Source organism: Myxine glutinosa, chromosome 8, assembly GCF_964187855.1.
Source record: "Myxine glutinosa chromosome 8, kmMyxGlut1.1, whole genome shotgun sequence".
Classification (NCBI taxonomy): domain Eukaryota; kingdom Metazoa; phylum Chordata; class Myxini; order Myxiniformes; family Myxinidae; genus Myxine; species Myxine glutinosa.
In genome coordinates, this window is record NC_136268.1 from 68,355,713 (window position 1) to 68,370,025 (window position 14,313).

The 14,313-nt window shown below is 44.1% G+C and overlaps 1 protein-coding gene across 7 annotated transcripts in view; it reads left to right on the top strand.

The window, feature by feature from the left end:
* PLEC (plectin) overlaps window positions 1–14,313 on the top strand; it is a 210,202-nt gene that overhangs the window by 171,328 nt on the left and 24,561 nt on the right. For all 7 annotated transcript variants that reach the window (XM_078783364.1, XM_068124605.2, XM_078783365.1 and 4 more), the window contains 2 exons: window positions 12,117–12,278; window positions 14,131–14,235. In XM_078783364.1, coding sequence (XP_078639490.1) covers window positions 12,117–12,278; window positions 14,131–14,235 — 267 coding nt within the window. The remainder of the gene's footprint in view (window positions 1–12,116; window positions 12,279–14,130; window positions 14,236–14,313) is intronic.

Genomic DNA, 14,313 nt, shown 5'->3' on the forward strand with positions numbered 1-14,313 from the left:
AACAAATGCCTTAAATTTGAGATAAAAATGAGTTTTTGGGATAAAAGTTGTATTGAATTGTGTCACAGACATTGTTAAGCTATCCAATCATCCATTGGCTTTCAATTCTGAATCTTTTGGTACCAGAATCAACTCGGGGTCACACACAGCCTGAGAAATCATCGATTTTAAGAATTTTTTGAGTCGTCTGTAACGGTTGCTATGGTAAAGGGCTGTTTTACCGTAAGACGTCAATATTTTTGAAAAAAAATTTCATGGTTTTGTTTCTGTTACCCAGCCACAACTTTTAGGTAAATTACAACCTTGTAGTATGAAAAATTGAAAATCACCCCTGATTTGGTCCAGCCTAATGGCATGTTCCACCATTCGCACTATAAACCAAGTTGCACGGCATGTTCCACCATTCACACTATAAACCAAGTTGCACGGCATGTTCCACCATTCGCACTATAAACCAAGTTGCACAGCATGTTCCACCATTCACACCATAAACCAAGTTGCACGGCATGTTCCACTATTCACACTATAAACCAAGTTGCACGGCATGTTCCACCATTCGCACTATAAACCAAGTTGCACGGCATGTTCCACCATTCGCACTATAAACCAAGTTGCACGGCATGTTCCACCATTCGCACTATAAACCAAGTTGCACGGCATGTTCCACGATTCAAACTATAAACCAAGTTGCACGGCATGTCCCACCATTCACACTGTAAACCAAGTTGCACGGCATGTTCCATCATTCGCACTATAAACCAAGTTGCACGGCATGTTCCACCATTCGCACTATAAACCAGGTTGCACGGCATGTTCCACCATTCGCACTATAAACCAAGTTGCACGGCATGTTCCACCATTCACACTATAAACCAAGTTGCACGGCATGTGCCACTATTCACACTATAAACCAAGTTGCACGGCATGTTCCACCATTCGCACTATAAACCAAGTTGCACGGCACGTTCCACCATTCGCACTATAAACCAAGTTGCACGGCATGTCCCACCATTCACACTATAAACCAAGTTGCACGGCATGTTCCACCATTCATACTATAAACCAAGTTGCACGGCATGTTCCACTATTCACACTATAAACCAAGTTGCATGGCATGTCCCACCATTCACACTATAAACCAAGTTGCATGGCATGTTCCACCATTCGCACTATAAACCAAGTTGCACGGCATGTTCCACTATTCAAACTATAAACCAAGTTGCACGGCATGTCCCACCATTCACACTGTAAACCAAGTTGCACGGCATGTTCCACCATTCACACTATAAACCAAGTTGCACGGCATGTTCCACCATTCGCACTATAAACCAGGTTGCATGGCATGTTCCACCATTCGCACTATAAACCAAGTTGCACGGCATGTCCCACCATGCACACTATAAACCAAGTTGCACGGCATGTTCCACCATTCACACTATCAACCAAGTTGCACGGCATGTCCCACCATTCACACTATAAACCAAGTTGCACGGCATGTTCCACCATTCACACTATCAACCAAGTTGCACGGCATGTTCCACTATTCACACTATAAACCAAGTTGCACGGCATGTTCCACCATTCACACTATAAACCAAGTTGCACGGCATGTCCCACCATTCGCACTATAAACCAAGTTGCACGGCATGTCCCACCATTCACACTATAAACCAAGTTGCACGGCATGTTCCACCATTCGCACTATAAACCAAGTTGCACGGCATGTCCCACCATGCACACTATAAACCAAGTTGCACGGCATGTTCCACCATTCACACTATAAACCTAGTTGCACGGCATGTCCCACCAGCTGTGCATGACGTCATCCCCCATGAGTTACTGTGCAGAATGAAAACGCTTCATTGCATATATTACCAGTTGCTCAATATGGCATCATCTGAGCTGCTACACAATGAAAACGCTTCTCCACATTTATCACCTGCTGCGTTAGACGTTTTGCCCCATGAGTTATAGAATGAAAACACTCCACCGCATCTATCACCTGCTGCTTAAGATGCTATTCCCACGAGTTATCCAATGAAAACGCTTCACCGCATCGATTGGTGCTTCTGTAAATTATCTGCAGAATATGGCATCATCCTTGCTGTTACACAATGAAAACATCCCACTTATCTATTACCTGCTGCGTAATACGTTATGCCCGATGCGATACACAATAAAACACTTCACCACATCTATTATATCAGTTGCTGAATACAGCATCACCCACTAACATCCCCCACACACAATGGGCAGATTACTCACCACTTCTGCAGTTACCCACAATTCCTGCATGACTACTTATGTCCACCGTGTCCTGGGTCTCAATCATTCCTCTCGTCCTGTTGCTTTGACCTGTGTGTTGGCCTCTCGCTCTCCCTCGGAGATGCGTCGACTGTCAAGAGGCAGAAGAAAGTGATGAGCCTGAGCCAGAAAGTGGAACTGCTTACCAACTTTTGAGAGAGCACAGCCTCTGTGGGCAAGGATTACAACATGAACAAATCCACCGTACGCTACATACGGAAGAATGAGAAGGTGATCCGAGAATGTGTTGCAGCGAGCGCTGTACCGGGCACCAAGGTAGTCGTCCAGGTCCGGGATGTCCACTTAGAAAGGATGGGGAACGCTTTCAGCGTATGGATAGAGGGCAACGCAGAGAAGAACTTGCCTTTGAGTGGATCTCTCATTTGCACAATGCTTATTTATGCGCATCTGACTGGCGTGGTTGGCACGAGCATGGGTGGCGCTAGCATGAGTGATGTGCTGAGAAATGTGGGAATGAGCAGCCCCAGTTCATTCACAGTGAGCAGGGGATTATTATCACCTCTTCAAGGAGTGGTACGGTCTCCACAACATCAAAAATCTGTGGACCACGACGAGGCCAAAACGTTCCCTGCTAAACCCGCGCAGCTGATCGACGGGAAGGGGTACCTGCCAGAGCAGGTTTTCAATGCAGATGAGACCGTGCTCTTCTGGAAAAATGCCCATGAGAACTTTCATGTCAAAGAGGATATCATAATGGGGCAACTTAGCATAACAATTGTGCATTTTGTGAGGAAAGCACCAAATTTGGCACACGAGTAGACTATCCTATTATGAACAGATTTGGATATTGGGCCATCTCAAATTCAGCCCCTGATGGCTGTGGCAGCCATTTTCCAAAATGGCCGCTAGCGGTTACTATAATTTCACAAACCCTTAGTGCACCAGTCGTTCAAAGGATAATACTAACACTAACATTGGTCTGAACATTTATTAAAAGCTGAATTAAGAAAAACATAACCTGTAGCCACCTCAAGTTTAAAGATAGCCGCCATTTTTCAAGATGGCCGCTAATTATTTGTTGTACCGGACGACTATCTCACTCATAGAAATTGATCGAGTTGTCTGATTTAAATGATTTTAGTGTCAATTTGCCAATGTTAGACTATTCTAAAACATAATATTTAAAAACTTGCATGCCACTAGAAAATCAAAGATGGCCGGTTTTTTTTCAAAATGGCCGCCACTCATGGCATCGAGTTATTCATATACGAGTGAACATCTGCTTACTGTTTGGTATGATATCGAAATTGTTCTGAATCAGTGACACAGTCTGCTCTGTTATTGTTCTCTCAATTTTGTGAGCACTCTCCCTCATACACACACAAAGCTGTGCATTCAAGTGCGGCCTTTTTGCACTTGCAACGCTTCACACAGCTCTTCTTGCACTTGCACGATACTAGCTCATAGCAGGTGTGGGCTGCTTTGGGTAGCTTCGTCCAGTGTGGCTCGTACACCCCCTCGTCATTCTTGACCCAGCCCCAGCTGGTTGGAGGAGGCAGCTCTGGCGTTGGTAGCAGTGTTTGACCCCACACATGGCCTCCTTGGTAGGCCACCCTCTTCACATGCTCCTCCAGAGCTGCCTTGGTTGGCGGGATCAGCTGCACGTTGTTCTTCTTCGCGAAGAGTTTCTTCCGGGCCTTGTCAATGTCCTTGCACGTGCTGGTTCTGTCATAGAGCAGGATGACGAACCTCTCGATGGTGTGCATGACAACGTCTGGTATGCCACTTGGTGCAGAGGATAGCTTCAGCAGTGTGTCCGTAAGTTCTGGCAGAACGGTCCAGATTGTCCAGGCAGTCTTCTTACCATGTCCAACAAAGCTAGATACAGTGTCACACCCAGTAGTCAGGTTCACAATGTTTTTTCGTTCAAAATCATGGTAGATTAGCAAACCTATACATTTTTGGAAACGTTATTACATGGAAAATCTGAAAATCAATGTTTACATTTGCCAATTCCGACCAATTCGACCAATCGACCAATTCCATTCGACCAATTCGACCATTCGACCATTCGACCAATCGCTTTGATCGACCATTCGACCATTCGATCGATTCGATTCGATTCATCGAATTCGATTCGATCGACCATTCGACCAATTCGATTTGCCAATCAATTTGACCGACATTTGCTTGTGTGGAACGGACTGTGAAAACGATGCGGACTATATTGTCGGATACGACACACAGGACAGTGATGACGAACTCTAAATGGCATATTCTGTAATCGTGTATGTTTGATGCCATTGACTGCCTGTGTATATTTTGTCATTGACTGCCTGTGTAGATGTGAGGTTATACTGACTGCATGTGTATATATGATTTTGCTGACTGCCTGTGTATGTTTGGTGATATGAATTATTGTGACACATTTTGATGTTATTAACTGCCTGTACAAAATGATAACATGTATTTGATTATGCAACTTATCGCGAATATAAAGACAGTATTTTGCAATTCAAAACCTTTGATTCATGTCTTACCATTCCCCATAGCACTAATTTGATACTTTCATTGGATTCCGTGTCCCTGAAAATATAGGTTTAGTATATTTTAAAAAGTTTTTAGGGTAATTAGAGGCAGAAATAGAACAAAATATGTATTTTACAGTGGCCATTTTGAAAATCAAAAATGGCCGCCATACAGGTATCTCTCCAAATGTAAACATTGATTTTTAGTTTCCTTATGCTATAACCTTTCCAAAAATGTATAGGTTTGCTAATCTACCATGATTTTGAACGAAATATAATTTATTGACATAGTGAACCTGACTACAGTCAGAGCATGAAACATAAGGAGTGCCTGTGCCTTCTCTGGTCCTAGGCCAGCTGCTATTTCGTGGGCTGCCAGGTACCGAAAACTCTTCCCAGTGCCAAATGCTAGCCACAGTTCATCTTCTGGTTGCAGTCCCTGGGCCACTGACACAGCCAACACCACGACATCGGTGTCAACTGCCTTGATCAGTATCTTGTGGTGACCATGGTTGGCTGCATGGGATGCATGCAACAACATTCGACTGTCAGCTTCTTCGTGGCTGCATGGGGCGAGCAAGGCCAGGTCTAGCAGTGGTGGCTTGCTCAGGACTGCCTCTCCATCAGTGATAACCAGCTGCTTGTCATCCTGGTCAAACCACTTGAAGATAGCTTCTGATAGGAACTTGAACAGCTCGGTCTTGTTGGTGTCCACTCGGAGGAAGTTCTGCCAGTTTCCAGGTATAACTGCTGCTCCGACCACGCGTCTAAGCACTCCTTTTCCATGCTTTGATCTTGCACTGCCTTTCAGTGAATCAGCAACGTAGCGGTCCCAGACCAGGTCCAGGCGTGACACAGTCGGAAGCTTTGTTGACAGGTACGGTATGAAGACATCCTGGGCATAGTCATCAAAGTTCTTGGCTACCGCAGGCTTCAGCATCTGGACAATGACTGCCCCATCAAGAACTAGGCTGGTGGTATCAGGAGCCTCTGATTGGGCATTGGAGAACTCTTCCAAGCATGTGAGGAGATCACTCTTCGTACCTAGACGGAGACTTTCTCCATCGGAGAGAGCTGGAGGACACGCTTGATTCTCATGACGAAATAACTCTTCAAGGTTTCCATCCTTCGTCTGGCAACCAATGTAGAGCCGTGAGAAAAGTTACACGTCGTTCCTGAGAGAGGCCAGCTGCTGTTTCCCTTTGCTCACACTTCTTGGGGTGGAAGTGCTGAACACCTTAGCTTGTTCCGACAAATTGCATCATCAATTGGCTTGGTCCTTTCCACCAGGCATTCTCTGGTGAAAGCCTGGAACTGCTCTTGGCCAATCTTCTTCACATTCCTGACAGTCTCAAACTTCAGCATCTGGGCAATGGCAAGTGCTGCAGGGGTTGTGTCTGCCATCTGATCCTTAATGCTGGGACCCTCTAGGACCATGCTCACCAGGGCAAGCAGCAGTGATGGCACAGATTCTTCTTGGCATCCTTCAGGGAATCCGTTGAAGGGCTTAGCTTCTTCAAACATGTGGCGGCGCACGGTCTGTGCAGCATGTGCAAGATGGACCACATCATTATCACTGTCCAGCTCACAGGCTTTGATGAGAGCAGCCCCAACGTCTTCTTCAAATACCAGCAGGACGTCTCTCCCCTTTGTGTGGGCGCGCATGTCAGGGAACTGGGTAAGGAGTCTCTGCTTCAGTCGTGTGGAGTGGACCCTTGTGTCGAGCTTAACCCCTAGCTGTTCCATTCTGGACTGATAGAGCTCTACGAGATTAGCTAACTTGAACACCGGTGCTGTCTCCTCATCTAGCCTAGCTTCTTCTATGTAGAGGACCAGTTCGGCGAAGACAATACCTGATACTTCTCGCTCCTTGTCTTTGTACTTGGGTCCCTCAGACTGGGCCTTTCTAACACGGTTGTGCAGCACTGATAAACACTTCTTATGGTACTTGGCTTCCTGGGCGACCATGTCCCCGGCACTGAGTCGACCGAGCAGTTCTGTGTCTTCAAGAAGGGCTGCCCAGTCTCGAACTTTACTGTCCATTTGAAATGTTGCAACTTCGTGAAGACCATCGGTTCCTGCAGTTTGTCTGCAGAAGAAACACTGGGCTTCTTGGGCCTTCTCTGTACTTGATGATCTTGAATGAAATCTGGTGCGTTTGCACGCATCTGGTACGTCATGGATCTCTCCTTCTGTCATGAGTGTTCGCTTTTCTGCTCTTTGCAATTTTGTATTGTTATATTTGAGCTTGCATGTTTGATGGTACAAAGCATTGTTTGCAACCATGGCCGCTTCAATGCCATACCCTTCATTGAGTCTTTCCAACTGAAGTGTTCCTGGAAGTTGTCCAAGCTCACTGAATCTGATCAAATTGGCTGCGAGTTTACTGTACCCACTCCCAGAGTCTTTTCGCTTGGACTGTGAAGGACATGTCAGAGACTCTGCTTTGTCCTCTTGGCAAATGATACACAGCTTCCAGTTAGTCTGAGTTGGGTGCGTTGATGTTGATGGGACAGGACGCTCAAGGCCAACCAATTGGAAGCTCTTGGACATAGTCAAGTTGTTCAATGTTACACTAGGCTATATCTTCTGTTCATAAGCAACCACCACCATTAATCTACATGCATCTTCTGTTCACCAGCAACCACCACCATCAGGACCTGCAATGACACAATGTAATTGTTAACACACACATGCCCACACATACATAGACAGAATCAAGGGTCGATTTTCTCCTGATATAGTTGTCAAAGTTCATGCACCAAAGCACCTTTTGGGAATTTAGAGAGTAGGATAAATTAGTTATGAATTAAACCGGTTTTCTCCTATAGTGTAGCAGCATAGCAAACCTGTTGTGCATTTTGTGATACAAGCACCAAATTTGGCACAAATGTACATTAATATGTTGCGAACATTTTCAGATATTGGGCCACTTGAAATTCCGTAATTTTTTTTTTCAATTTTTTTCAAATTTCGTAATTTCAAATTTTTCGGGTGACACCGTCACAATTTCGGTCTTCGAGGCCGGCCGATATAGTGGGGCGGCTTAGCCCAAATATTCAAAAGAATTGTGCATTTTGTGATACAAGCACCAAATTTGGCACAAATGTACATTAATATGTTGCGAACATTGTGTGGTCAGCAATGAAGACGAGAGTCTGAATTACATGTATGCAAAAGACCTTGTGAACCAGTGAAGCAAATACACGGGTAAGCATGAATTAAATCTAGGGCATGATATAATTTCCATGATGTTTACCTCTACACTCAATGGTGGAAGGAGGTAATGTTTTGATCCCAGCTTGTCTGTATGTCTGTTTGTCTGTTAGTCCACAAAATTCCAGACAAAGCTTGTAGTAGTAGTAGTGGTAGTTGTAGTGGTAGTGGTGATAACAGAAATTGTTATATAGAACTGAACTTATATTATTATTATATGCAGAAAATAACTTCATTTCTATATGCCCTGCAGTGGACAGGTTAATTGGTTTATGCACTGAAGGGGTCACCCTGGTGTGCACTGCTGTGTTCTGCCTCACTGAGTTGTTCAGGTATGATGTACTCAGCACAAGCTTCCGGTCGGCCCGGAGGTGGGGGTGCGGGGCCTGTCACGGAACGTCAAAACAAACGGCCTGCCGGGCCGCCCAAAAGTCGGGCGTGAGGGGCGCGTCCACTAATGGAACGCCTCTCGCTTCCCAGATCGAGGGCCACGTGGTCAGGAGAACCTCGTCCCTTCCGGTCACACTTTGCCTATCGGCCGGCCTCGAAGACCGAAATTGTGACGGTGTCACCCGAAAAATTTGAAATTACGAAATTTGAAAAAATTTGAAAAAAAAATTACGGAATTTCAAGTGGCCCAATATCTGAAAATGTTCGCAACATATTAATGTACATTTGTGCCAAATTTGGTGCTTGTATCACAAAATGCACAATTCTTTTGAATATTTGGGCTAAGCCGCCCCACTACTAGCCCATAGTCATAAATACTATTGCCACTTCTACTACCAGGTGCCAAGCCAATAGTGCTATGTATGTTTATCATTGGTTTTCATTCAGAATCTGTGTCTTAATTAGACTAATTAGTCCACTTTAACTTTTTTTTCTCAACCAAATCAAATTGTCACTTTCTTTGACCATTATTGGACCTTTATTAGTAAATAAACCTTCACTGTCAACCTGCATTCCTCCCCAGTAAAGCAGATATGTATCATAACAGTCAGTAACCGCTGGCGGCCATTTTGAAAAATGGCTGCCATAGCCATCAGGGGCTGAATCTGAGATGGCCCAATATCCAGATCTTTTCATAATATGATAGTCTACTAGTGTGCCAAATTTGGTGCTTTCCTCACAAAATGCACAATTGTTATGCTATATTTAGCTTAGCTGCCGGACTATCATCGGGAATCAGTTGCCAAGGACTGGGTATATCTCTTCTCCTCTGCGCAAATACAAAAGGGTATGATGGTATGATGGTATGATGAAGTTGAATGAATAAAATGAATTAATAATATGAATAAAAAAGGTATGATGAAGCCCATGATGCTGGACCATTCCCTGAACCCAAATGCTCTCAAAGGCAAGAACAAACAAACGCTGTCCGTGTTTTGGAGGGCCCACAGGAAGGTGTGGGTGACGGCAGAAATTTCCGTGGACTGGTTTCATAACTGTTTTGTCCCTCAAGTGGAGAGGTACCTGGTGAAACAAAACCTTGTATTCAAGGTTCTCCTGTTCATCGACAACGCTCCTGGCCACCCCGCGGATCTGAACGTGGCTCACCCGAATGTCGAGGCGATATTCCTCCTGCCCAGCATTATCTCCCTGATCCTGCCGCTCGACCAACATGTAATCTCCACTTTTAAAATGACTTCTGCACATTTCACCGCATTTTGGATGCAATTGACTCTAACCAAGGCCTCACCAAAGGGCAGCGTTGGAAAGAGTTCAACATAGCCCACTGCATCGGTGCCATCAAGGAGTCGCTGGACGAGGTGAGAGCCTCCATCATCAATGCATTCTGGCAAAACCTGTGACCACAGGCAGTGAAAACCCTTACAGGATTTCCAGACAACACAATGGAGAGGAAAGAAATTGTCGGGTTGGCACGGTAGTTGGAAGGGGAAGGCTTTGATGACATGGAGTCTGAGGAGTTGGAGAATCTTATCACCTCGAGTGGTGACGATCTCACCGAGGAGGAGTTGGACACCATTACCAAGGTTTCTGAGGAAGAGGAGGAGGAGGAGGAGACGGGCAGTGATGAGGAGGAAGAAGTGCCGAGGTTCAACCTCACGGCCAGCTTCCTGGCTGAGGTGCTGCAGGACATGCGGGCAATTGGGGACAGGGTGCAAGAAGCCGACCCGGTCGTGGGGTGTTTCCTCAAGCTTAAGAGGGGGCTGGATGACATGATCTTCCCATACAAAGAGCCGCACAGAAACCTGCGGCAATCTGTCAGGCAGCTCACGATCACACATTTTCTTCAACCTGGTCCCTCTACCTGAACAGCTTCAGCACCCTCTCCTGCCTGTCCTACCTCCCCTCAGTGCACGACTCATCAGCACCCTCACCTGGGTCGGCCAACTCACTGGATTCTAATTAATCATCATAATCATCATTTGAAAGTTGCAGGTGTTTGTAAAATAAAAAATTTAAACGGTAAATGATGGTGGTGTGTTTTTTTACTTTCACGGTACGGTATGGTTAAGCACTTTTGATAAACTGTAATTGCATTACTTCAATAAACATTGGAAACGGTACCTGGTGTTGTCGATTTTTTAAAATTTGTAAACATTTTATTATGAAACTGTAATCATGTGCATTTGTGGTGGAAAACATTTTAATCTTTATAAAAAATTCCCCTATGACCCCGCAACCTCGGGGAATCTACCCCCCTTTTCCCATTGAAACAATGCCCCCACATTCACGGATTCGACATTTGTGACATTTTCCGGGAACCCACATGAATGTCGGGGTCCGATTGTATAAAAATATACTCATATAAAAATACCCATACAGTATTTGTCTTCCCTGAATCCTTCTATACCATTGATCCAACAAATAAACAGGGTATTATCCTACTCCTTTCCACTGCCTGCCATCATGGTGGAAAAAGGTAGCGAGAGTTGATCGGCACATTAAATTATTTGTTGAATCTCCTTTTTGTTGAAGTGTAACTGCACCTGAAGAAATGTACGGTCATGGTCATCATATTTAGGAGAGGATGTTGCATTTCGTTCCGTTTTTTGTCTGTCTGTCTGTTTGTCTGCACAGAACGTGAGTATGCTTTTATCTGCAACCGTTGGTCCGATTGCCAAAAAAAATTCACCATAGGAGCGCATCCTGCTGTAGAATTTTTAATGATAATTATGACATCATAATAGGTCATGTGGTATGGGCGCCATATTGAATTGCCGAAAAACTTCGCACCTCTATCTCTGAAACCGCTCCATTGAAAAATTGAAACATGGCTCATTGTCAAGTACTCCCCGTGGAGAACAACATATATTCATGATTATGTCATAAGTGCCTTCATTATGATGTCATAATTAGACAAGTAGAGCGTTTGATCCGATCAGTTTGAAATTTCTTGAGCATGATCTACACAAACATTGTATGGGAGATTTTAATTGATGTCGTCATCGGTCACGTGGTTCGGCAGCCATATTGGATTGAACATAAATCTGTCGTCAATAAACCACACAAACACAGCAGCTAATAAATACCATGCAAACACGTCCTGGTGAGGGTCTGCAATCTCTCATTGCTCTTGTTATTATTGCTCTTGGAGTGAACAGGGCTGAAGGCTCATGTAGGAGATTGTCCGTATATCCCATGCATGACAAGGATGTTAGGAGACATCATTCTGCAGATGTAACACACTTAGCTTTCAACAGTCTAATCTGGGTTCGATTTTTGGCCTGACTATAAACTGTCAGATTGGTGCTTCAAGGGCAGGACGTGCCTCAGATGGATGCGTTGCTTGATGTCTTGTCTGCTAGCATTAGTTGGTGGACCTTAAGGATTCCTCGGTGTCCTTCACAAAGAGTAGGTGAGCTATTGCCAACACCCTGACCAAATTCAACTTCAGTCAAATGTCAGACCTGGCCAGCGGGTTTGTGAAATACTTGGGCATATCTCAACTATGGCTGATCTCAACTACAAGAAGGCGAGATTATTTGGGACCATTAAAATAGTAGTTCTAGTAATAGTAGTAGAGCTATAGTTATGATGTAGCAATTATGAACCCAAATTGCTCTCCCTCTCCCTCATATTGCTTTATCTTCTTTCTCTCATATTGCTTAATTCCCTTCTTTACCATCTACCAAAAAACAGAATGCCTCCCGTAGTAGGCTGCGTAACCTCGAGACCCTTCAGGGTTTTGTGCAACGCGCCACCAAGGAACTGATGTGGCTAAATGCACGTGAAGATGAAGAAATTGTCTATGACTGGACCGACAGGAATACTGCATTGGCCGCCAAGAAGGAAAGCCACACGGTACGTTGGGACACAATCCCCAAAGATACATCTTACTTATTGGTCTTCTTACCACATTGTGTCTAATAATGAACAAGGATAGTCAATTATTATTATTATTATTATTAATTTTTTTTGTATACTGAATCGAGGCTCGTGAAAGAGCTAACATTTATTTCACAAACAAATCAACCAGACAAACAAAATATACAAAAAGAGGGAGCGGAAGACAAGATGGGGAGAGAAGGGGAAGCACACAACCACAACATTTGAGAGCAGGGAGAAGTGTGGGAGGGAGAGGGCTTGGGGGCAGGAGGCATGGGAAGGGGAGGGGAGGGGGGGGGGGGGAGAGGTATAAAACACAAGGGGACCGAAATTAGCGGGGGTAGAAAAGATCAAGGTTTTGGATGGGGGAGGATAAGAGATGGTGGTGAACAGCTGTTTTAAAGACCTGGAGGGTGGAGTGGGATTGAAGAGAGTGAGGGAGTTTGTTCCAGAGGCGGGAGAAAAGAGGAGTGAAGGTGAGCAGAAAGTCTTGATTTTGGCAGTTTAACCATAAGAGGGTTGCAGGCAGATCTTGTGCGACCTGTAGGAATATTTGGGGGAAAGAGCCCAGAGAGGGCTGGGGGGGGGCAAGGCCAGAGAGGAGTCGGTAGAAGACGGAGTCAATGATGAATTTATTTCATTATATGTAATGTCTCCTCTTCATTAAATTGGGTTTTTAATGGGAGGGGGTTAAATTGGGTTTTTAACACAATAATTTAAATAAATGTTGCGTTTTGAGAAAACTTTTTATTATTAGAGAACTTATTTTCAAGTGTATGTATATAGCGTTCTTTGTGCATATTTAGAATAGTCTTTGGAATTGATGACAAAAAGAAACAACCACAAAAAATGTTCCCCTCCCTCTGCTCGGTGAAATTATATTTTTCAGTGCTATGTAAATTTTTGTGCCCCACCTAATCTAAAATCAGGGATGAGGGTGAAGTACTGACAATGGGGCAATTAGGGTCAGGCAACCATAGAACATACAAGCATGTACACTTTACTAAAAAAATGTGTGTTTAATGGCCATGGGAATGGGGTTTGTAGCAGCTCCTTACTTCAGGTAAGCCTGTATAGTTTTCAAATTGTATATTGATATGGTGTAAATAATCTGTTATTGTTGATGGTGAAAAATATTTGGGATCTATAAATCAAATTTTCTCTAAAAGCACTTGGTTATTCAGAATTTTTTTTCTTACCTCTGCCACCGAAAGTGAAGGTTTGGCTGTTTGTCTGTTTGTGAACAGGACATCTCCAAAAGTTCTGGATGGATTTGAACGAAATTTGGTGGAGAGATTGGGTGTGTGACAACGACGAAATGAGATTTAGGTGAAGATCCTGATCCGGATCCTATAATTTTTTAAGTGATTCTTCACCATGGAGAGATAAGATAGGGCCAAAAACTATATATACATATGGAGCAGGTTATCTCAAAAGGTTTTGGATGGATTTCGACGAAACTTGGTGGACAGGTTGGGTGTGTGACAAGGACGAATCAATTAGATTTTGGTGAAAATCCAAATACGGATCCGGATACGATAATTTTTTGATTTTGTAAAAGTGATTCTTTGCCATTGAGTGATAGGGCCAAAATGATATAGAGCACGATATTTCAAAAAGTTATGGATGAACTTTTGACAAAACTTGGTGGAGTATTTGGGTGTGTGACAAGAACAAGCTGATTCGACTTTGGTTCAGGTCTGGATGCAGACCCGGCCTGTCAGTGGATACAAAACATAAACTGTTTAGCCTGGCGGAGAAATGCGCTCTATGGAGTGCCGTTCTACTTTTTACTTCAACCCTTTGTGGCATCTTTAATCCCAACTAGGCTCTCATAAAAGACCTTGAAAAGAAAGAGTCGAGAATAAATGAGATCCAAGACAGTGGAGAACAGCTTCTCGCAAGCAATCACCCAGCACGGCAAACAATTGAGGTCAGTATGATGTTCACCTTTATGTTATAACAGAATGATTTTGATGATGGACGCTGATAAGCATTGCTCATGTAAAAC